Genomic DNA, 25,142 nt, shown 5'->3' with positions numbered 1-25,142 from the left:
AAATTATTACATTTTACTCTAGGTTTATAATTTGATGTGGGATTTTTGTTGGTTGTGTTTTCACCTAAGTACTATCTGGGTACTGCATAAATACTTTACAGATTACCTCCAAGTTAAACAAGACTGCTTTTGTGCCAAGGTACCAGAGGGTTAAGCACAGGTTCGTTTAGTGACTTTTTGGCTCAGTATGACAAGGATTGTGAATATTGCTTGAGAAGGGTACACATCCCCCTCAACCAACACCCCCATTTCTCATACAGACCTTATGAATCGAAGTGCAGAAAAGTCAGTAAGAAAATATTCTGTGCTGAGATCAGGGTGTTAAAGCAAAATCACGCACTCGCAGTGCAGTGAGAATGACACAAACAAAATAGACAGTCCAAAATTGAATACCCGAAATATATTATCACATTTGAGCTCAGCCTGTGCTCTACGATGGAAGTATTGGAATCGCAATGTCAGGCAGGCCCTAGACAGCTCACAGCTTGACAAAGCCACTGTAGGATCAGACTGTGTACCATTAACAAGGAAGCATGGAACAGAAAACAGCGAGTGACTGGGGGCATCTCATCATCTGACAGTTCCTGAAACTGTAAAATATATGTAATGTCGTTTAAAGCTTTATTATGTAAAAAATACAAATTGCACAATGTCCTGGGTATTACTGTACAACCGCATGCTCCCACCTGTCCCCAGCACATCCCACTTTTATGGTGTGCTAGTATCAGCCGAACTGCGCCCACCATATTGCTGTATTCACAGTATCTCAAGTCTGAGATAATTTTTTTGTATTTCAAAAGAACTCTGTTTAACAAGGTCTTATGCTCAGCCGATACGAATCCGCGCAAACGAAATACCCCTATTTAAAAAAATAAAAAATAACACTTGTATTTCAACTTCATGTCGAAAATATGAGGTTGGCTTTTGAAAAGTGCAATACAATCAGTTTACTGTGTAAATTGTGGAATTTGTACATTACCTTCTTCCTCTGCATATCAGACTGGCAGAGTCAGAGACCTTATTTAGGAGACTCTTAAAAACTCACCTCTTTACCCTTTAGATCGCTCACTTTTCTCCGGTTATCTCACTCCACAGCGCGGGGACACGCCGCGATGGCGTCACCAGGCGCTTTATAAAATCCTTTATATATATATACTTTGGAATTAAATAGGTGTCACAATACCTTCTTAGTGTTTTGGAGCTAAACATTTTCGTTCACACACAGACCATTTCTACTTACTTCCAGCGAGTACTGAAAGCCTTGTAAGATGTTCTCACTGGAAGAGCAAGAGGCTTCCCTTCTGCAAATACTTGGCATGTAACATAGAGGTCCGAACAAGTTTCCTGGTAAAGACCAGAGAATTTCAGCATCGGGTCCTGCAGAACAGCTTTATAACTCTTCTGCTCCCTCTTTCCTTCCAGACTCCCACTGTAAATAAAACAAATTCAAATTGTCATACCACATGGTACATCCACTAACTGTTGTAAAGATGTAAAAGTAACCTGCGCAATTTGTGAAATTGTGAACAAATCCAATTTACTTAAATATGAATTTTCCAAAACAGATATCCAAATGCTGGTCTTTTTTTTTACATGAGTCAATTTAGGGCGTATTTATCAAAGAAGTGGGAAGCACCAAGATTGCAGTAGCTTACAAAATATACAACTGATGGCAAACAGGTGTTAGTTTGATGTCAAATGAAGGAATATGGGACACCAAGTAAGAGGAAATTATTCATTCCAAGATGATGCCATAGATGCAGCATAAAATACCAAACATTACTTTCTGCAAGGACAAACACTCCTATTTTACCTATTCCTATCTCACTCGCCTATGACCTACATTCCATCTTCCAGATCAACACATCTTCCCCTTCACACATGCTCAATAAACAAAAACACGCAAACAGTCAAGCAACAATATAAACTATAAATATCCTGTAACAAAATCATTCAACTTTCCAGAACCTCTGTGACAACAAATATGAGATTCCTGACCTTGGTGAAATAGAGACTGCTGAATCTTGAATAGCCACAACGCCTTCTTGCAAGACAAAACCCCAAAACACATTAATGACTGTTTTCACTAACTGTCCCCTTGTTATGTCATGCTATGCAGATTTATCAAGCGCACTAGCACCCAAGAGGGTATCTCGACACTAAACAAGAGTGAGTCTAGCCACACCTAGGGCCTGGTGGAAATACTCAAAAAGCCAGGTATTCAGCTCCTTGTGGAATTCAAGAAGTAAGTAGGAGGCTCTTATGTGTAGCAGCAGGCCATTCCACGGTTTACTACTAATGAAGATGAAGGCTTGACTGATGGATCTAGTTTTCTGTAAGTGCGGGAATTGTGCAAGTAAGAGTCCAGACAATTGAAGGTGTCTGGAAGGTTTGTGTAAGGAGATGCAATTGTTGACGTATGCATGGCCAGCGCTATGCAGTGCCTTGCTAGTGTGGGCGGGAAGTTTGAATAGAGTTCATTCATGAATGGGGAACCAGTGGAGCTGCTTCAGGTGGGGTGTGATGTGAGTGTGACATAGGAGATTGAGAGTGATTCTGGCTGCCAGATTCTGAATGATCTGCAGGCATAGAGGATATTCCCGTACTCCAGCATGTTTATGACCAGGGTATTCGTGACAGTTTTCCAAGGGCTGATTAGGAGGATTTGTAAACCTTCCTTAGCTTCTTCAGGGTATGGAAGCATGAGGCATGATTGGATTGACTTGGGCAGTCATGTTGGGTTTGCTGTTGCTGACCCTGAGATTCTTACATTGTCAGTCCTAGCTCTGTTGACCATCAGGTGGAGTCCCATGATGATGTGCTCTTCTCAAAGATAACAATTTTGGTCTTGTCTGTATTTAGCTTTAGAAAGTTGGTCTTCATCCAATCAGCGATTTCAGTCATGCAGGCACTGACCTTGATCCAGGTACTGGGCGTCTTGCCCATGAGGGAGAGGGCATCCGAAGCATAGGGTGCCAGGCTGACTGACTGGGTCCTTTCCAGTAAGGAAAGAACAGATCTATCGTAGCCCATGTCCTTGGATTCCAATGTCATTTAGGCATTGGATGAGGATGGGGTGTTATACTGCAGCCAAATGCTGCAGAGTGATCCAGAAGCATGAGGGTCGCTGTGTCTCCTCGGTCAACAGTCAAGCAGATGTTATACGTGGCGGCGATGAGGGCAGTTTCTGTGCTGTGGTTGAGGAGTTGGTGGTCGTTGGGTAATTCAGTGAAGTGTTTGTTAATTTTTTCTAAGACCTTGGCCCAGAATGGTAGCAGGGAGATGGCTTTAGATGGTGAGCATTGAAGGATCCGCAGAGGGTTTTTTCAGCAATTATAGGACAGTTGGATACTTCCATGCATCTGGAAAGGCCGTGGAAGGTCCACCTTAAACAATCTATGTAACCATGACACATAGAGTCTCTTCTCATACTTCATAGATATGCACCCTCAACTCGCACCTCAGATCTCAAACCTTCCATGACCTTTAGTGCATTTAACCTCATGGATTCACTTTTCCAGGAATACTAGGTTTCTTGAGAATAACTATATGACCTGGTCACTAATGATATCGCCTGGATACCACCTTGCCTCCTATCAATATAAACTTTCATTCTCTCAATACTTTTCATTAATGCATCCTCTTACCTCATCTCCAGCTTTTCTTGTCTCTGGATGAGCCACAATGGAAATCATTTGGAAGCAGGCTTCCTCATCCTTATTCAAAAGGGGGCACCCCTGTCATCACATTGGGTGTAATTCTATAGGACAAGAAGTGACTTGTCAAGCTTTCCTTCAGCACAATTCTGGCTTTCACACCAACTGGACCGATTCTTCCCCCACCTTACTGAAACTTCTAACATGCCTGTTTGCTTCTGGTTATATAGAGCCTCTATTTATTGTAGGGTTCGAAAAATCATGACAATTTCACTAGACCTGCAAGTGTAGTAACTTGAAACATTTACTGGACCTAACTGAAATGCACTAGACCTCTGCCTCTGAAAGCCCAGCAAATGTGACAAGTTAACAAGATTTAAAGGCATATTTACTGCCCATACACTTTGAGAACAATAAAGATGCCTTTAAATCTTGCTATCTTGTCACATTTGCTCTGCTTTAGAGGCAGAGGTCAAAAGTCAGTTTGTTTTGCCAGAAAGGGCGAGTAGGACTTAAAAATAGCTTGTTCGAATTAAATCTGGCTCACAAATACAAGTGGCAAGTGGATTTTTCAAGCCCTGTACTGTTTAACCTGACTACTCTAAAGAAAAATCTTGCAACTGCACTCCATTGTCTGAGAATAATTCCTCAGGAATTCCCACCTGCAAAATACATCTTTCAAAAATCCAATGATTATCTCAGTAGTAATACGACCTACCATCTGTTTATCCAGCTATTTGGAAAACGAATCAATTGGAACTATGGCATAGGATTCCTTATGTTGAAGCACTGAAAATGGACCCATTATGGCAACTGCTAGTTTCCTCCGATAGCCACCTGTAGGAGAGTAGGGTCTGCTATCCTATGGTCACCCCAATTTTTGCTTTTTGCTTCACTGGTTTTCGACTTAATGTGGCTGTGGGCCTGCTAATCAGACCCCCAGCCTGCTGTTCTCTCTCTAAATTCACAGACATGTACTATAGGTACATAACCCATTTGGTACTGGACACCTTGTCAGCCCCTATCCAGTGCACTATAGGTGCCAAGGGCATAGGTGCATCCAAGGCCTACCAGGGGCTGCAGCATATCTTTTGCCACCCCTGGCTGGTACTTAAATCGGCACAACTGGCTGTTCCCACAGCTGGGGCAAGGTGGTGTACTCACCCCTTGCTTAGATGTAGTATATCTATGTCTAAACCTATATCTGGACACATCTATACCTATCAGTCACTCCTATGGCAGGCCTTTACAGTCCTGGAGGCAGAGTGCTTGGTTTTATGTGAGATGGTGCTCTAGCATGAGCTGAGCCTGACTGCAGTGTTGGGACCAATTCCTTAATGCTGTTCCACTGATACTGCCATACCATATACTCTTAAGTGCATTATAATCCTTACGGTTATTGCAACTCTGGTTTGGCTTTATCAAAACATGTCGTGTTTGGTGTCATACACATTGGAATACTACCCCCTTGCCAGTCCTGGTAATGGGGATAGCATCCCACCCTTCTAGAGGGTGAAGTCATGTTACTTACTGAAAACGCGGTTAATCCTAACCAGAGCCCCAGCATCACAAAATGGACGCTGCTGCCACAGACACATGTCTGGCCTCCTGCTGTTGACCGAAACTCGGCAGAGGACGCCTGGACAAAGGGTTTCCTGTCACAGGGAGGTGTCACACCACCCCAGACAGGAGATAGTGGATTGTAGCAGGGAGGGTTGAAAGAAACTAGACACTGCCTGGGGCACACAAGTTGTCAATGGGCAGGTTCCAGTCAAACCGGTTCTGGGGCCATCCTGCCCCAGTTCTGGCGCAAAACTGGACAAAGGGAAAGGGGTGTAACCACCCCCTTCCCAGGTCCCACCCATAGTATTGTATTGATGATTTGTAAAGCGTGTTGGCTACCCAGGGGCGTCCCAGCGCTATAGGAGGGACCTAGCAGGTAATCCAGCCCCCAGATTTGGAATATAGGTGGGAGCAGTGCCAATGAACATCAGATTATCCTGACTGAAACTTATGAAACGAAACTCTGGACCCTTCAACATCCCACTCCTCGTGGAAGACTGAAGAATCTCCCTTGCGGTCAAGGAGTGACCACCCTGTGCAAACAGGCACCATCCAGCACCTCGACGTTTGCTTTGTTGCAGTTCCCGCCGGAACTCGAGCGACAAAGATCGACAAAACCCAGCGTGTATGCCTTCTAACGGCCCGATCCACAGTCCCTGCAGAGCTGAGACCCGTGGAGGCGACCTGAAGCGTGGGAGCGGCCATCTTGGAGAAATCACGAAGCGCTGACCGTGTGGCATCCGAGGCCCCCTCGAAGATGTGCATTGGAGTTTGAGAAGCTCCAGCCCCGAGCAGCTTTTGCACCGACTCACCCCTCCACACTCGACGAGTGCTGCGTGGGGCCCTTTTGCATTTTCCTGCTCGACGCGTTGGTCCGGTAGCTTGCCCGTTGGCTAGTAGCCCCAGAACCGACGAACCTAAGAATTTACACAGCTGGTCTGGTTGCTCCAGACCGGCCCTTGCTCCTCTGAAAAAGGAGCACCCGCTCAGACCTTGCTGGTCCGAGTATTAAGCCATCTTCGAATCCTGCGTGGGTTGCATTTGCCAAGACCTGTTGACTCCGATCTTGAAGCCGACACCGCCGACAGCGAGAGCCTTCGTGGGACAGCTCGTGATTCACTCCAGGACATCCTCGGTGCCCCAGAGACCACGTGGCAGCGGAGAGAAGCTACACGACATTGACCTGATTACGCCCGACATTGCCTGGTTCCTTCCTGGTCCCTGGCTAGTGACTCAGACTCTGTCCCCTCTGCTTTCAGGTACTCTGCAACTCCGATCCACCCTTGGATCGCACCGGACACTTCTCTTCTGGACGCCTGCAGCATCTTCATCTCCGGGCACCCTAGATCTTCGTGACGAAACCCGACACACCTTTGCACCTGTGCACCCGCTTCCTGTGGGTGAGGTAACTTTTGAACGCCGGTGCTCCTGTAGTGTTTTACACCTCTAGTGTCTAAGTCTAAAGTTTTGTCCTTCTAGTCCAGTCGGAAGACTCTTAAAACTGTAACTCGATAACCTTTACGCACCATTGACTTTGCATTGGTGCATGCCTGTGCTTTCTGCACTGCACCCGAATCCCGCGGGCTACTCCCGTCCTATCTGCTGTTAGTCCAGTGTAGTCCAAGCGATTCATAAGGCCCTAGGCCTAACCCCTGATCGATTAGTGATTGTTATACCACTTTTTTGATATATGGTTTGAGTGGCCACCGGCCTCATCCATAATTGTGCAACTTGTGTATGTTATACTGTGCTTTTATTTAAACGCTTGTGCTTCATTGCTCATAAAGAGTAGTGGGGATTATTCTAAGAATAAATACATATATTTTGATAATATATAACTTGTGTGGTGTCCTTTCATTTGGTATTACAGGATTGCATATGGTAAAACAGCTGGCTTCACTCGCCCTCTGAAGTTAAGCCTTTAAGGCTGCTTAGTCCATGCTACCCCTAGGATAGCTTGTCTATAAGGTTGACTTACAACCACCACCATAAGGGATTGTTTGGACTGATATAAGGTGCCCGCAGAACTGGAGACATCATACATCAGGCCAACTTCTCACATTGGTGAGCAGCTGTACGGATTCGAGCTTTGCTGTTGTTTTACCTTTGCAATCTTATATCAAAATGAAAGATCACATTAAGTACCATAGGTACATATAAATAAAAGCTTAGCATATTTAAGTTCTACTGAACTTAGTAGTTGTAGGTAGAAGGGCTTAGCCCACCCTGACTACAACTCACTAGCAAGGTAAAGTAGGAAAACACTTAGTGTAGGTAGGTGCATCATTTACACCACACTAGAGTCATGTCTGGCACAGGTGAATCTACAGGCTCTCTACCTGTGACGGTTGACCCTCCACAGGTAACCTCCAACTATGACCAATTCAGCCACAGAGACTTGAGTGCCTTGTGCACTGCAAGAAAACTGAGAAAGGGTCACAACCCTACCATTCCTATCATGATAGCCATCCTAGAAAAGGATGATCTTGAGAGAAATAGAATAGTTCCCTCAGTGTCAGGAGGAGGAGTGAATCCCCCAGATAATGAGAACACCTCCCCAGAAGTAGACAATGAGGAGGCAGACCCTGAATCAGAAGATGAAGAGTCATATCATGGTTTGAGGGATACCCAGGTGCCAGTGGTAAGGCTTAGCCACGCCAACTTGGCCCTACATGAGAATGGAGAAGGACACTTCCCCAGACCCAATAGCAGGATTCTCCCAGGCAATAGGAGAGAGAGAACCCTTTCAAGGGATTCACGGATTTCTAGTGCCTCAAGGGAATCACAGAGAGGAATGACTTCCCCTCAAAGAAGAGAGCATAAGGCCAGGATGAGAGCAGTTAATCTCCCAATAGAAAGAGAGGAATTAGCCCTGGCCCAAGCTAGACTCGCTTTTGCAAGAGAGCAGAAGTTGAGTGAGGAGATCCCCACTGGTGGCAGCATTAACCCAAGGGATAAAGACAGGTCCTATGAACATAGAAACCTGAGTAAGATTGTGCCCCCCTACAGAGATGGGGATGATATCCACAAATGGATAACTGCTCTTGAGAGGGCTTGCATGGTACAGCAGGTCCCCCAAGATCAGTGGGCAGCAATCTTGTGGCTCTCCTTTTCTGAGAAAGGGAGAGATAAGCTCCTCACAGTTAGACCTGAGTATGCTAAAAACTACTCTGTCTTGAAGAGTGCTCTTATTGAAGGGTTTGGCCTAACCACTGAGCAATACAGGTTGTTGTTCAGAGACACCCAAAAGGCACAGACTCAAGACTGGACTGATTTTGTTGATTGTGCCACTAAGGCTCTGGAGGGTTGGCTGCAGGGAAGTAAAGTTTCAGACTATACAGGATTGTACAATCTTATAATGAGAGAACAGATCCTTAATAACTGTACAAAACAGCTGTTGCATCAACACCTTGTAGACTCTGATCTGACCTCTCCCCAAGAATTGGGAAAGAAGGCAGACAAATGGGTCAGAACAAGGGTTAAGCAGAAACCCCAGAACCAAAGAGGTGATCAGAAGAAAGCAGACCAGAAGGGTGGAGATAAGAAAGAAAAGACCAGAAGTCTTCTACAGGCCCCCAAAATAGTAATAAGGAGGGTGGTTCCCAAAATGGTAACAAGAAAAAGAAGAATGATGGCCCAAAGAAACCTTGGTGCAACTTTTGCAAGTCCACTTCTCATTGGGGAAGTGAATGCACCAAGAGAAATCCAGTTCCTACCACTCCAGTCCCTAGGACACCTGCACCCCCTAGTACAGTTAGCAGTGGTAGTGCACAACCCAAGGCTATAGTGGGGTTAACCCTGGGTACTGAGATGGAGTCTGGCTTAGTCAGAATCCCTACTCAGGCAGTTCTGATCTGTGAGGGGGACATGGCTATGTCCTCTACTATAAGTCCTAATAACTTGGGCAAGTACAGGCAGACGCCTTTAATTAATGAGAAACTGGCTCAGGCCTACAGGGACACTTGTGCCAGTGTCACTATGGTGACACCTAACTTTGTGGACCCTGAACAGATGATACTAGGTGAGAATTACCTAGTGACCAACGCTAGCAATGCCACTACTACACATAGTGTGGCTGTTCTTAACTTCTCCTGGGGAGCGGTAACTGGCCTCAAGAAAGTTGTTGTTAGTGCAGACCTCCCAGTTGACTGTTTGTTGGGCAATGATCTTGAGGAATCCTTATGGTCAGAAGTGGAGTACAGGACTCATGCAGAAATGCTAGGGATTTCAGCCCATGTCCTTGCTGTAACCATGTCCCAGGCCAAGAAGTGCCTACCTGAACCTGTGGTGGATCTTGAAACAATAGACCAACCACAACCCAAGAGAAGGAGCAAGAGGGTCAAGGCAGTGCCTTCCCACTTGCCCCAGGTTGAGGATCAGACCTCACAGGAGGGTGATTCTGTGATCCAAGAGGAGACTGTCTCTAAAGAGCTTGAACCTGATCAGGTTGAGTTTCTGGGGACAGGGGGGCCCTCAAGGGCAGGCCTGGGGCAGGCTCAGTTGACTTGCCCTTCACTTGAACCCCTCAGACAGCAAGCTGCTGCTGAGGCTGCTGGGAATGCTCAAGGTACCCATAGAGTGTATTGGGATGATGGGCTCCTTTATTCAGAGGCTAGAGACCCCAAGCCTGGTGCAACCAGGAGGTTGGTTATACCTCTGCAATTTAGGGGCTTCCTTCTAACCTTGGCCCATGATATTCCCCTTGCAGGACACTTAGGCCAGAACAAGACTTGGGACAGGCTTGTCCCTCACTTTCACTGGCCTCACATGTCAGAAGATACCAAGGAGTTTTGTCGCTCCTGTGTCACCTGCCAAGCCAGTGGCAAATCAGGTGGCACCACAAATGCCCCCCTTATACCTCTACCTGTGGTGGGGGTGCCCTTTGAGAGAGTTGGGATTGGCATTGTTGGACCAATGGATCCCCAAACAGCATCTGGGCACAGATTTATACTGGTGGTAGTGGATCCTGCCACCAGACACCCAGAGGCAATTCCCTTGAGGACCACAACAGCTCCTGTTGTGGCAAGGGCCTTACGTGGAGTTTTCTCCACAGTGGGCTTTCCAAAGGAGGTACTTTCAGACAGAGGTACTAACTTTATGTCTGGATACTGAAAAGCAATGTGGAAAGAGTGTGGAGTGAACTATAAGTTCACCACACCCTATCATCCTCAGTGCAATGGGCTTGTGGATAGATTCAACAAGACCCTAAAGGGAATGATAAAAGGATTACCTGAAAAGCTCAGGCGTAGATGGGATATCCTTTTACCCTGCTTACTCTTTGCTTACAGAGAGGTCCCACAGAAGGGGGTTGGCTACAGCCCTTTAGAACTTTTGTTTGGCCACCCTGTGAGGGGTCCATTGTGTCTTGTGAAGGAAGGATGGGAGTTACCTCTCAAAAAGCCTAAACTTGATGTTGTGGACTATGTACTTGGTCTCCGCTCCAGGATGGTTGAATACATGGAGAAAGCATCCAAAAACCTGGAGGCCAGCCAAGAATTACAGAAAGCTTGGCATGACCAAAAGGCTGTTCTGACTGAGTACCAGCCAGGGCAGAAGGTGTGGGTGTTGGAGCCAGTGGGCCCAGCAGCTCTCCAGGACAAATGGTCTGGACCCTACACCATACTGGAAAAGAAGGGAGAGGTCACCTACTTGGTGGATCTTGGAACCCCTAGGAGCCCCCACAGGGTGCTCCATGTAAACAGGTTGAAAGCATTTGTTGACAGGGAAAGCATGGGTTTACTCATGGCTACAGATGGGGATCAGAAGGAAGAGAGTGACCCTCTCCCAGACCTGCTTTCCCAGAACCCTGATGATGGCTCAGTTGAAGGAGTAGCCTTGGCAGGCAGCCTCGCTGACCAGCAACAGATGGACTGCAGACAGGTTTTGCAAGCCCATAGACATATGTTTTCACTTACACCCAGTCAAACTAACTGGTGCACCCATGTGGTGGATACTGGTGACAGTCTGCCTGTGAAGAATAAAATCTACAGGCAACCTGACCATGTCAGGGATTGTATAAAGGCTGAGGTGCAGAAAATGTTAGACCTTGGAGTGATTGAGCCATCAGAGAGCCCCTGGGTCAGCCCAGTAGTCCTTGTGCCAAAACCTCACACCAAAGATGGAAAGAGAGAAATTAGATTTTGTGTGGACTATAGAGGTCTCAATGCTGTCACTAGGACAGATGCTCATCCCATTCCAAGGGCAGATGAGCTCATTGATAAGTTGGCTTCTGCCACATATCTGAGAACATTTGATTTGACAGCTGGCTATTGGCACATCAGGTTAGCTGAGGAGTCTAAGGCCAAAACAGCATTCTCTACCCCCAGTGGACATTATCAGTTTGTGGTGATGCCCTTTGGTTTGAAGAATGCACCTGGCACCTTCCAAAGGTTGGTGAATCAAGTCCTTTCTGGGTTGGATGACTTTTGCGCAGCATATCTAGATGATATTGCTGTCTTTAGCTCTACCTGGGAGGATCACCTGATCCACCTGAAGAAGGTTCTGAAGGCCCTGCAAAAGGCAGGCCTGACTATCAAGGCTACCAAGTGCCAGATAGGGCAGAGCAAGGTTGTATACTTGGGCCACCTAGTAGGTGGGGGCCAAGTTCAACCATTTGAGAGCAAGATCCAGGCCATACAGGACTGGGCTCCTCCAACTACCCAAACACAAGTCAGAGCCTTCTTGGGCCAGACTGGGTATTACAGGAAATTTGTAAAGAACCATGGGTCCATTGTGACACCATTGAATGATCTGACATCCAAGAAGATGCCCAAAAAGGTTCAGTGGACAGTTAGTTGTCAAAGGGCATTTGATGACCTGAGGCCATGTGCTCTGCACCAATCCTTAAGAGTCCTGACTACTCCAAACAGTTCATTGTTCAGACAGATGCTTCTTAATGGGGGTGGGAGCTGTGCTTTCACAAGTTAATGTAGATGGTCAAGACCAGCCCATTGCTTTCATTAGCAGAAGGCTGACCCCCAGAGAAACGTTGGTCAGCCATTGAGAGGGAGGCCTTTGCTGTGGTTTGGGCCCTGAAGAAGCTGAGGCCATACTTGTTTGGTACTCACTTCCTAATTCAGACAGACCATAAGCCCCTCTTGTGGCTCAATCAGATGAAGGGTGAAAACCCCAAACTACTCAGGTTGTCCATTTCCCTACAGGGGATAGACTTTACAGTGGAGCACCGCCCAGGGACTGACCATGGTAATGCAGATGGTCTCTCCAGATACTTCCACTTAGAACATGAAGACTTATCTGGTCAAGGTTAAGTTTAATGTCCCTGCGTTTGGGGGGGGGGTTGTGTAGGAGAGTAGGGTCTGCTATCCTATGGTCACCCCAATTTTTGCTTTTTGCTTCACTGGTTTTCGACTTAATGTGGCTGTGGGCCTGCTAATCAGACCCCCAGCCTGCTGTTCTCTCTCTAAATTCACAGACATGTACTATAGGTACATAACCCATTTGGTACTGGACACCTTGTCAGCCCCTATCCAGTGCACTATAGGTGCCAAGGGCATAGGTGCATCCAAGGCCTACCAGGGGCTGCAGCATATCTTTTGCCACCCCTGGCTGGTACTTAAATCGACACAACTGGCTGTTCCCACAGCTGGGGCAAGGTGGTGTACTCACCCCTTGCTTAGATGTAGTATACCTATGTCTAAACCTATATCTGGACACATCTATACCGATCAGTCACTCCTATGGCAGGCCTTTCCAGTCCTGGAGGCAGAGTGCTTGGTTTTATGTGAGATGGTGCTCTAGCATGAGCTGAGCCTGACTGCAGTGTTGGGACCAATTCCTTAATGCTGTTCCAGTGATACTGCCATACCATATACTCTTAAGTGCATTATAATCCTTACGGTTATTGCAACTCTGGTTTGGCTTTATCAAAACATGTCGTGTTTGGCGTCATACACATTGGAATACTATCCCCTTGCCAGTCCTGGTAATGGGGATAGCATCCCACCCTTCTAGAGGGTGAAGGCATGTTACTTACTGAAAACGCGGTTAATCCTAATCAGAGCCCCAGCATCCCAAAATGGACGCTGCTGCCACAGACACATGTCTGGCCTCCTGCTGCTGACCGAAACTCGGCAGAGGACGCCTGGACAAAGGGTTTCCTGTCACAGGGAGGTGTCACACCACCCCAGACAGGAGATAGTGGATTGTAGCAGGGAGGGTTGAAAGAAACTAGACACTGCCTGGGGCGCACAAGGTGTCCTGGGCAGGTTCCAGTCAAACCGGTTCTGGGGCCATCCTGCCCCAGTCCTGGCGCGAAACTGGACAAAGGGAAAGGGGTGTAACCACCCCCTTCCCAGGTCCCACCCATAGGAGGGACCTAGCAGGTAGTCCAGCCCCCAGATTTGGAATATAGGTGGAAGAAGTGCCAATGCACATCAGATTATCCTGACTGAAACTTATGAAACGAAACTCTGGACCCTTCGACATCCCACTCCTCGTGGAAGACTGAAGAATCTCCCTTGTGGTCAAGGAGTGACCACCCTGTGCAAACAGGCACCATCCAGCACCTCGACGTTTGCTTTGTTGCAGTCCCCGCCGGAACTCGAGCGACAGAGATCGACAAGACCCAGCGTGCCTGCCTTCTAACAGCCCGATCCACAGTCCCTGCAGAGCTGAGACCCGTCGAGGCGACCTGAGCGTGGGAGCAGCCATCTTGGAGAAACCACGAAGCGCTGACCATGCGGCATCCGAGGCCCCCTCGAAGCTGTGCATTGGAGTTTGAGAAGCTCCAGCCCAGAGCAGCTTTTGCACCGAAGCTCACCCCTCCACACTCGACAAGTGCTGCGTGGGGCCCTTTTGCATTTTCCTGCTCGACGCGTTGGTCCGGTCGCTTGCCCGTTGGCTAGTGGCCCCAGAACCGACGAACCTAAGAATTTACACAGCTGGTCTGGTTGCTCCAGACCGGCCCTCGCTCCCCTAAAAAGGAGCACCCGCTCAGACCTTGCTGGTCCGAGTATTAAGCCATCTTCGAATCCTGCGTGGGTTGCATTTGCCAAGGCCTGTTGACTCCGATCTTGAAGCCGACACCGCCGACAGCGAGAGCCTTCGTGGGACAGCTCGTGATTCACTCCAGGACATCCTCGGTGCCCCAGAGACCACGTGGCAGCGGAGAGAAACTACACGACATCGACCTGATTGCGCCCGACATTGCCTGGTTCCTTCCTGGTCACTGGCTAGTGACCCAGACTCTGTCCCCTCTGCTTTCAGGTACTCTGCAACTCCGATCCACCCTTGGATCGCACCGGACACTTCTCTTCTGGACGCCTGCAGCATCTTCATTTCCGGGCACCCTAGATCTTTGTGACGAAACCCGACACACCTTTGCACCTGTGCACCCGCTTCCTGTGGGTGAGGTAACTTTTGAACGCCGGTGCTCCTGTAGTGTTTTACACCTCTAGTGTCTAAGTCTAAAGTTTTGTCCTTCTAGTCCAGTCGGAAGACTCTTAAAACTGTAACTCGATAACTTTTACGCACCATTGACTTTGCATTGGTGCATGCCTGTGCTTTCTGCACTGCACCCGAATCCCGCGGGCTACTCCCGTCCTAACTGCTGTTAGTCCAGTGTAGTCCAAGCGATTCACAAGGCCCTAGGCCTTACCCCTGATAGATTAGTGATTGTTATACCACTTTTTTGATATATGGTTTGAGTGGCCACCGGCCTCATCCATAATTGTGCAACTTGTGTATGTTATACTGTGCTTTTATTTAAACGCTTGTGCTTCATTGCTCATAAAGAGTAGTGGGGATTATTCTAAGAATAAATACATATATTTTGATAATATATAACTTGTGTGGTGTCCTTTCATTTGGTATTACAGGATTGCATATGGTAAAACAGCTGGCTTCACTCGCCCTCTGAAGTTAAGCCTTTAAGGCTGCTTAGTCCATGCTACCCCTAGGATAGCTTGTCTATAAGGTTGACTTACAACCACTACCATAAGGGATTGTTTGGACTGATATAAGGTGCCCCCAGAACTGGAGACATCATACATCAGGCCAACTTCTCAAACCCCCATTAATTCAACAAGACTAGACTAGCAATAAACTAAGGGGACATGTTGCTTCCTCAACAAATTAAAACATTTCTCACCTGCTGATTAGCAAATACATCCAAATCCGGGCACCAATAATGTTGTGTGGCCTTCCGTTTAGTAGACAACATACCACTATGTCCTTGAGGACATGAATCAGTACCTTTGCACCTCAAATTATCTGAAGGAACCGATTTTATCTCACCCCCAACACTATACCATTCTTCATTTACTTCATTCCTTCCTCATCCCTTCATCCCATGTACCTTCAGTGAAAACTGTGTTGTGTTTCCCTCTACATGCCTAAAGGATTTCCTCAAAAGTAAGCACACCTACATCATATTCGTCTACTCCACCATTTAATCATTAATCCCCATTAGTAAATGTTTAACCTTCCAAAACCTTCTAAAATTCCATAAAGATACACTTGCAGTTTGGATGACAATCTTGCCAATCTTGATGTGAGAAACATTTTTTTATCAGGAGCCAAATACTCACCATGGGGCCGATTCACAAAGGTAAACTTAGAGCAAAATAACCACTACTACATCACAACCACAAGCAACCAGTGACAAACCACACTCTCTACCAGACACAAACTACTTCAGACACTGTGCTCTCATGATGTCCCAGTTCTGTCAAAGCGTTCCTTTCGTTCTGGTCCCTATACAAATTTCAGTAACTGATGCATGGGTTCCAATACCTCAGTAAGCAGCAAGAATGACCATAATTGTTCTTCGCATGAAGGAGTCATAGTCATTGCCTTCACATGATCTGCCTTCACCTGAAAACAATCTTTAGTGATGTTGTGCCCTAAGTACTCCACTTCCCTCGAGCCGAAGCTGCATTTGCTACGTTTAATTCTTAAACCCGCCGTTTACACTACTAAAAGTACATTCTTCACATTTACATCACGTCCTTCCCAAATACCATGATATTTTTGCACCATTCACATCATTCGGCATGCCACTCACTAATGCCTAAAGATTAGCCAGAGCACTTGCAACTCTGAATGGCATTCTTTTGTCCCAAAATAAATGCCATGAAGTGTGTTGAGTCTTCCTCCAAATCAACTTGACACTACAAACTTATGAAAGCTATTGGTGAAAAAAAACTACGCCTAACACAAAGATAGCAATTCTGTAAATTCAAGAGAGGATAAATGTTTATAAAAATAACTTTATTGAGAAATCTTAAGTTAATGCAGAGTCTCAACTCCCCCAACCTTAAGGCAATTACTAGTGGGGATAAAGAACCAGAACTCTTAATAGGTTCAATGATGTCCCTGGTGTAGAAATCCTTCAAGGCTTCATTCAACTTTGGTCTACATGTGAGTGGTACATCCCTGACCTTTTGCTTATTCTCTTTTAGAAAAATTAGTTGTTTAAGATTCTTAAATTTTGCTATATAAGTCTTAAACACATCCCCAAAATCACATTCCAGCTTCTTGTACACCCCTACAGTTGACTCTTGTTCACTCATACTACTCAATTCCTTACGATGTGGAAGTCACACAATAGCTTCCCTTTTCATAGCCATATGCACTTTACTCTTCGCTAATCTCCACTTAAAACACAAATTTGACAAAACAAATCTTCAAGTTTTAGATTGTGTCTTGTATAACTTCCAGGACAGACATTCATCTACATGAACTCCTTGCCTGGCCACAGCATCCCAATCAATCAATGTTCGACCTATAATTGTATACCAAGTGTTAGACCTGGCATTTCTTGGTATGATGATCCCTGACTTTTTGTTTCTACCTCCTCTATTTTTGGTGCGGTGATGGATTTTATTTTGCCAACTTAGATGCTTTGGACACTTTGCCACTGCTAGTCAGTGTCAAAGTGCAAGTGCTCCCTGTGTAAAGTGTAATGGTAATTGTTTGTCCATAATTGGTATGTTTGCCTTACTAGTAAAGTCCCTAGTAAAGTGCACGATGTGTGCCAGGACTGGTAATGCAAATGTTACTAGTGGGCCTGCAGCCCTAATTGTGCCACCCACACAAGTAGCCTTTTAAAAAGGAAACTCGGGCCTGCCACTGCAGTTAAGCTGCCATGTTGTTCTGACAAGTGCACCCACTTGCCAGACCTTACCCTTCCCTTTCTATGCACTTCAGCCACCCCTATGGTAGGTCCAGGGTAACCCCTGGGCAGGGTGCCGTGCATGTGAAAGGTAGGACACGTAATAACGTGTGTGTCATGTCCTGACAGTGAAATAATCTCCATTTTGTTTTCCACTGTGGAAAGGCCATCTTGCACATAGGATAAAATTAGGAGGCTGTGTAATATGTTTTCCACCCTATCTTCCTAAAGGCTTAATATGGAGAGGTGACGTTTAGTGTGCCTAAACTCACAATGCAATAACACATCTTTTTATGAAGGTGGATTTTGCATTGTGTGTTTAGAAGCCACGCCTTTAGAAGTGGCTGGATTTGTGTGCTCTAACATTTCTGTGTATCTCTGCCTGGTTGTGGATTGACCGTCTGGATTTGAAAGTGATAGGATCTGGGGAATGTCTTGACCCAGGGGAGGAGGTGAGACAGCAACATGCTGACCTGCATCTGAAGTGTAGGGGGAGGAGTAGCCCTAGAGGTGAAGAGACCTGTGTTGCTACCATAAAACAGTGGTCCCATCTCCTGCTGTGTGAATGAGAATCCAGACCCCCACTAATCAAAGGAAGAAGGTGTCACTGGCAGGGAGGCACCCAGATCTGGTTTGAACAGGGCTCCGTGCTCCCTGAACACAAAGACTTCAAAAACATTTAGGGAGTTACGGTTATGACTATGAGAGCTGAATCCCCTGAACTCTGGAGAGATGGCTTGATAAAGAGTGAACAAGACTGACACTATTGCATGGTCAAGAGAACCTTTGCCAAGGAAGAAACAGATGAAGAGACTGAAGGAAAGGACTGACCCTTGCTGTGTGTACTGGGGCTGGCCTGCAGTTTTCTGCTTTAACCAAGGAGAGGCTTAAGGGACTTTGCTGTGTGCAGTGTCCTGCTTGAAAGAACTTTGCCGTGTGCTGTGTTCTGAAGTAACTGATCCCCAAGGGCCTGAGGTGAGCTGGCTCCCTGTTGGGAAAATCAGGAACACAAACGTTTCCAGGAGAGTCTCAGCTGCGCTGTGTGCATGTGCTTTGTGCAGCCGGAGACCCTTGTAAGAAGTGCCCTGTGATTGTGAGCACCTGGAGTCCAAGCTAGGATCAGCGACGCTGTGTGCGTGTGCTGTGCACAGCATGAGACCTTCGTGAGGATTGTCCTGTTATCGTGTGCACCAGAATCCCAGTGAGTCTCAGCGACGCTGTGTGCGTGTGTTTGTGCAGCCTAAGACCTTCGCGAGGATTGCCTTGTAATTGTGCACACCGGAGTTCAAGTGAGTCTCAGCGACGCTGTGTGCGTGTGTTTCATGCAGCCTGAGACCTTCGTGAGGAGTGCCCTGTGATCGTGCACCTGAAGCTCAAGGGAGTCTCAGAGATGCTGTGTGTGCCCTTTGGCAGCCTGAGATCTTTGTAGTGTCAGCGGCCCAGACCGGCAGCCCCAGAGGAGCTGAGCCACCGGCCCAAGCCAGCCGTTATCAGTGCGGGACCTTGAGCCAACCTCGTCGAGGAAGGGCCCGAGTCCCACGGCCCGGAATTCACAAAGATTGCATCAAGGCCCAAGTTGCGGGAAAAGGAGAGCGAGGTCGCGCCCCCCCCCCCCCCCCAGGTAACGTGTGAACACCTGGGACGGGGTGCGGGCTCGGAGGGAAACGCTCTTGGCCTCTCCCATTCCTGCAGTGCGAGCTTCTGCTCATATCGCGGCCCGTACTTGCCAAAGGTGTGGCAGTACCAGGGCCGGAGAGTGGAGCTGCACTTTTTGTTCACATCATACCTATGTGGGGGCAACTGTTGACAGAGGCTGACGAAGAGTTATCACGAGTGGCGTAGAAACCGCCTGAGGCACCGTGATCAGTGTGGGAGTGTATTATGCATTGCATTATTTCTGCATAACAAACTACCTGATTGTCGTATTACACATTGCATTATTTCTGCATAACAAACTACCTGATTGTCTGATTTCATAAAAAATCATAAAAGGGTGGAAAATCGCCATACATGAAATATACATTTTGGAATAAAAACAGATGAGTATAAAACATACAGACAATACCATATAATTCAACTCTAGAGACTGCCTCTTTTCATCATGGTCCTACCCTTTCCCTTGACAGCTGAGACCTAGCCATTTTGACTGATGCCTGGTGGAGCCACCTCACGAGCTAAAGGGGAGATGGGCTATGGATTCCCTCCTTGACCATCACCTACCCAGCCGGTCTTTGGGCAAACCCTCCTGCATCTCTACTGACCAAATCTCGCTCCTCTCCCCCTTCCCCCTCTCCGCTCTACTCCTCTCCTCTTTCCAGCTACTGACCTTTGCCCTCTACTGACCTTTGCCCTCACCCTCACCTGCCCTTGCCCTTAGCCCCTACCCTGTTTATCTGTGAACTTTTCCTAGTCAATTGAGACCTAGCTATTTTGACTGATGCCCGATGGAGCTATCTTGTTTAGCTAAAGGGGAGACGGGCCGTGGATTCCCTCTTTGGACGTCACCTACACAGTCGGTCTTTAGACAGACTTCCTTCTTCGGACGTCACCTACACAGTCGGTCTTTAGACAGACTTCCTTTCATCTCTCCTGTCGTCTCTGCCCTCATCCTCCCTCTTCACACTTCCCCTTCCCCCTCCACTATTTATGTCTCTCCTTCTCTCCTCTCTCAATATATTGTTTATTTTTTTACATAATGTGTAATTGTTATCATTTTCTGTTACATTGTGGAACCTAATGTAAAGCGCTCTGATACCTTCGGGTCTAGCCAGCGCTATATAAAACTCTTTAGACAAATAAATAAATACCTGATTGTTGCATTACGCATTGCATTATTTATGCATAACAAACTACCTGATTAGTGTATAACACATTGCATTATTCCTGCAAATCGAACTACCTGATTAGTGTATTACGCATTGCATTATTTCTGCATAACTAACTAACTGATTGTTGCGTTACGCATTGCATTATTTTACAAAGCAAAGTGCCTGATTCTAGCATTACGAGTTGCATTATTGTTACAGTGCAAAGTGCCTGATTCTAGCATTACGAACTGCATAGCATTGTATTAGGACTGCAGTGGAAAGTTTAGAAGTGCTTGTTAATATTGCCAGAACTTTCAAGGGCAGGCTGGCTGGCCTAACAACCGGCCAGGAGGAATATTACAAATACGCATATGTTGGATTTATATTGTGTGGTCTTATTGTATATCTTTTTATATTAATTTATACTCGTTTTTTTTAAACTCGTGTGGAGTCCATTTGTGGTGTCATCATTGGGTTGCTGTGAGCATGGTTGCAAACACTTTACACATTTGCCTTGAAGATAAGCCTGGGTGGTCGTGCCAAGCTACCAAGGGGGTGAGCGGGGGCTATCTGAGAAGGTGTCCTTCCTTTTCCTGATGTGGAATTGCTGGCCTAAGGTACCCACCTCAGCCAACCAGGGATCCCGGATCTAACACCAAGCATAAAAACCCACCCTGATGTTCCACTGTTACGATCTGGCAAATATCACATTTAGGCTAACCTTTACCATGTATTCTTGCATCAGCGACACAAACATAAAACCACTCCGTCCCACTCTACCTCATTCTCATCGAGCACACAATTCACCTTTCTATATTTTCTGATTTTTCTGTTTTCCTTTAATCAATCACACACCTTGTCTAGCAATGGACAATTATTTGCATTGGCAAGATGGCTGGCCCTTTCACACCTATAACAACACTCCTTCTTGCTCCCATAATAATTACTAGGAAACCTCCCATTGCTCCTGCCATTCTTCTTCTTTTCCTCAACCTGCCCCTTCTTTATCACATCAAGTCTACCATGTGTTTCCTTCTGGACTTCAACACATATCTTCAGGAAACGTCTACACTTCTAGCTATATGTATAGCTCCCTTTAAAGTGGTTTTGGTTCCTGTCCAAAAACGTTCCTCAACATTCTTGGATTTTGTTTTTCATAAAAACCTTCTCTCGTAGAACTTGATTGTACGTCATGTATTCAAAGTCACAGGTTACAGACAAGGCCTATAACATCATCAATTATGGATTCATTGATTCTCCTTCCTCACGGTCCCTTGAATAAAATGTATTGAGTTCACAGTATATTTATTAATCATACAGTTATTTTGTAACTCTTTGGTACACATTCAACCCTGCCACTTCCTTCGGAGCAGTTACATTTTTGTATTCCCCAAGGTCAATTGTCCCAAGGTAATCTTTAAGTAGATACAACTGTCTCTGCGGTGTACTCACATTCTCCCAGTAGATCAACATATGCTTCAAAACAAATCAAATCACATTTCACATCCAATGGATTGCTCACTAGGTTCAGACAACAATGGTGGTGGAGCTGAATGCTACACAAATTGTCGATTGAGGCATATAGTACCCAGATGTTCAACTTCCAGAATCACAAATGCTTTCGAAATGAGCGCTACGAAAATTGTGTGCTAGAGTTAAATGTTGGAAGATACTCTCAGTTTGACAGAAGAATGGCTCCTCCAATAACCGTACCCAAACCACCTTTCTCCTGTTTACATGTTGAACTTTCCACTGACGACACACAAACTTTTCTATAAAGTGCATGTGGAACTTGCCTCTGTCAAGCACAGGGCATTGGTGGCGGAAAAAAATATATTTGTTAGCCTTAAATATGCCATATATATGGCCATAACACTTTTCTGCAATTTACGTGGGGAACCTGCCACTGGCAGGTCTGATCTATTTGCATGTGAAACACAGTGCGAGACAAAATTAGATTTTATGTGATTTCCATGTTGAGCGTGCAACTGCACAACCTAGAGCACATCTGTGCAATACAACCTGGCAATGACGTGACCTGACCAACCGCTCTCAACAATATATTCATGTTGAATTTGCCACTGCCAAGAACCAAAAGACACCTTTCTACGATTTGCATATTGCCACATCTAGCCTGCCAGGCCCAGACAAACATTTTCCTCCAACCTACACCCTTTTGCTAGACGAAATGGAGTGAAATTGTTTCTTTTTTATATTGTATACTTAATAACATAAGCACAGTAAGTATTTTGCACACATTGAGCCTTCAAAATACCAACTAGAAGCATACCTAATCAAGATTCTTTGAAAAGTGTGCTTGTGCTAGCTGAGTGCTACAATACTGGCCTACATATGGCTAGCACTTAGTACAGTTTTAGATACACATGGGATTTTTAATTTTGCGAACCGTGGAACGCTACACTTCAAGTTTCCGTCTACAAACTACTGTATTTTTGAATTTCAGCAAAAACTGGTTCAACTGAGGTAAACCAGAACTTCAAAGCTAACATTGCATTGTGTTCCTAAATGAATGTAAGGCATGATACAATACAAGGAGTCATTAATGCTATGAAGACTTACCCCACTGCTGGTAAACTGTTGGTACTAGGTTAACCTACAAAGCTGAAAAATGGGAAGATACGCTTCTGAATACTGGTAATAGCAGCAACGCTTTTAATTTGCTAAATTAGGAATCTGTAGCTTCATAGGTGGTGATAAATTGGTGTTGGAGCAGATTTAACAACTAATAATTCTACAATTTAACTGTTACTAGAGTCGCAAATGGAATGTTTTTACTGTGCTTAATATAATGACGTTCTGTTAGCTTGACATCAGTGAAGCACATTTTAATGTGTGTGTTTACCAGTGCTTAAAACAAACTCATCCCACCCCCTTGCCTGTGGACCGCATTGCTCAGACGTGACATTAATTGTTTACTTAATAGTAAGAAATTCAGCTAGTTCTATAGTCTTGCTTGCGTTGTAACATATATAAAATGTAATCTTTTCTGTTCCGGATACTCTACTGCACGGATTTACAATTTTATACGTATGAAACCAGCTACCTCGGCTGAATGGAGATACTGTTTATATTTTGAATGCAATATTGTTTCCCGTGTAAGACATAGTAGAGCGCAGTCACAAAAATGTGGGTAACTGTCAATATGAACATGTGATATGTTTCCGATTTACCTACTGGTCGTGATATGTGACTTTCTTTGTCACACTGCAGTATCCGTAATCTAGATATGCGTAAAGGCTCACCATTTTGCAGTTGAAGCAGAGATCTTTCTCTCCCTCTAAGGCAGACAATGGCTAGACTTTTATATCGATTTAGAATACTTTCTATTTTTTTTCTCTTCTGACTTACTGTGTAGTCTTAATAATAAAGGCTCCTGGATTCTCATTTGTCGTGTGCTTTACCGAATTTAGTGCTGGCCATTGTTTGGATTGGAGATCCGCTTTCACTGCAAATGGTATTTTACATTTTATTTGCACCATGAATATTTCTGATTTATTGATTAACCAATGTATTTGATTCCTAATTTTAAAATAAACCTTCATTATTAGTACTTTAGCAAACACAAAGAGATGATGGACAGCGAGCTGAAACTTTTCAGGCACTCACCCCAGTCACAGATCTGGGTTAAATCCATCATCGTTTTTTAGCTCACTTTGCCACCCCAGTACAGAACCAGCCATAAGCATATCAGTCTTGTCCCTGTTCCTCATGGGAACAGTCCCGCCCAAATTATCAAGCCAGGTCTTCCCTGGATCGGAAACAAGCATCCTGGGACTGGTTTAGGGATAACACCCCTAATCAGCCAGGCTAGCTTGAATCCAGTGGCAAAGTTAGCAAGGGACCCATGTCTGGGCATACCCTGCCAAATTAGGACGAACAAAGCAGACACAAAGAAATGTTGGCTGGAGCGCTGAAACTTTTCAGACACTCACCCCGTCATAGATCTGGGTTGAATCCATTATCGTTCTTTAGCTCACTTTGCCACCCCAGTTCAGCACCCTGTCTTCGTATACATTTTCCCGAGTGGGTTTTCTTTTGTCTTTGGGTACATTTGATGATACATTGTGATCTAGTCTAGAATAGAATCACACATGTAGTCCAGATATATCAATCGGTGATTTTGGAGTAAAAAACGAAGACACTAGTAACCATATTTATTACCCTGGTCACGTGATATTTAAGACAGCTACTGAACGCTGTAGTATCATGTTCAATGTTTATACAGGTAAACTACAGGTCCAAGATGCATAGGGTATCACTTACAAAACCTGCCCACATTAACAGCTATTGAGCGCTGGTGAAGCAGGGTTTGTACATAGAGTGAAGGTGTCTACCGAGGCAGAAGCCTCAGCTGCAATTAGCAGTACCTTTCCCTATGGCTCAAAAGAATACCATGTGACTGTAAATTGTGATCAAAACCGAAAGACTCGTAAACTGGTAGGGGGCAGTGCCCATTCCCAGATAAGACTCCTTCTCCACCTGCAAGCCCCTCCTGCCAGACTCACATTTTGAGCTGAACGTTGATGTCCAGGTCGCAGCTGTAGACATAATGGAATTTCTCCGCCTCCCCCATGGCGGCAGCGCCACTAGCACTCTACGGTCCGGGGACTCGGATGCAGACAGCACAGCCAGAACTGTCACAATCAGTGACGCCCGGCATCCGTCTCACTGGGAACAGGAAGCTGGGATTTGAATTACAAAAAGTCCGCCATTTTTGAAGAGGCGCTATCCGATTACTGACAGTACGCTCAGCCGCGTATTGGGAAAGAAAAAGAATAGTACATTTTAAACAGGAAAAACGGCAATTTAAAGATTGTTTTTCTACTAGTTGAATAATCTCATATTGCTAGGTATACCTTAAAATGAACTATTCAAATATTTTTAAGTGTAACCTTCAGAAGTTGTTTGCAACCGTATTATGTTCAATGCTACTGCATTAAAAAATAAGGACCGGCAGTTGTA

The 25,142-nt window shown here is 45.6% G+C and overlaps 1 protein-coding gene across 2 annotated transcripts in view; it reads right to left on the bottom strand.

Moving 5' to 3' along the window:
- The window catches only part of PIK3C3 (phosphatidylinositol 3-kinase catalytic subunit type 3), an 875,540-nt gene extending 850,691 nt beyond the window's left edge, over nt 1-24,849 (bottom strand). The window contains exons 1-2 of one of the 2 annotated variants that reach the window (XM_078674734.1): nt 24,686-24,849; nt 1,241-1,429 (exon numbers count right to left, since the gene is read on the bottom strand). In XM_078674734.1, coding sequence (XP_078530860.1) covers nt 1,241-1,429; nt 24,686-24,753 — 257 coding nt within the window. In that variant the 5' untranslated portion in view covers nt 24,754-24,849. The remainder of the gene's footprint in view (nt 1-1,240; nt 1,430-24,685) is intronic. The other variant, XM_078674732.1, reaches the window with a different exon arrangement.
- Nucleotides 24,850-25,142: the final 293 nt, after the last annotated feature.

This window comes from Lissotriton helveticus, chromosome 2_1 (assembly GCF_964261635.1).
Source record: "Lissotriton helveticus chromosome 2_1, aLisHel1.1, whole genome shotgun sequence".
In the NCBI taxonomy this organism is placed as follows: domain Eukaryota; kingdom Metazoa; phylum Chordata; class Amphibia; order Caudata; family Salamandridae; genus Lissotriton; species Lissotriton helveticus.
Note: the sequence above shows the minus strand (reverse complement) of the source record. Positions and strands in the feature narration are given on the sequence as shown.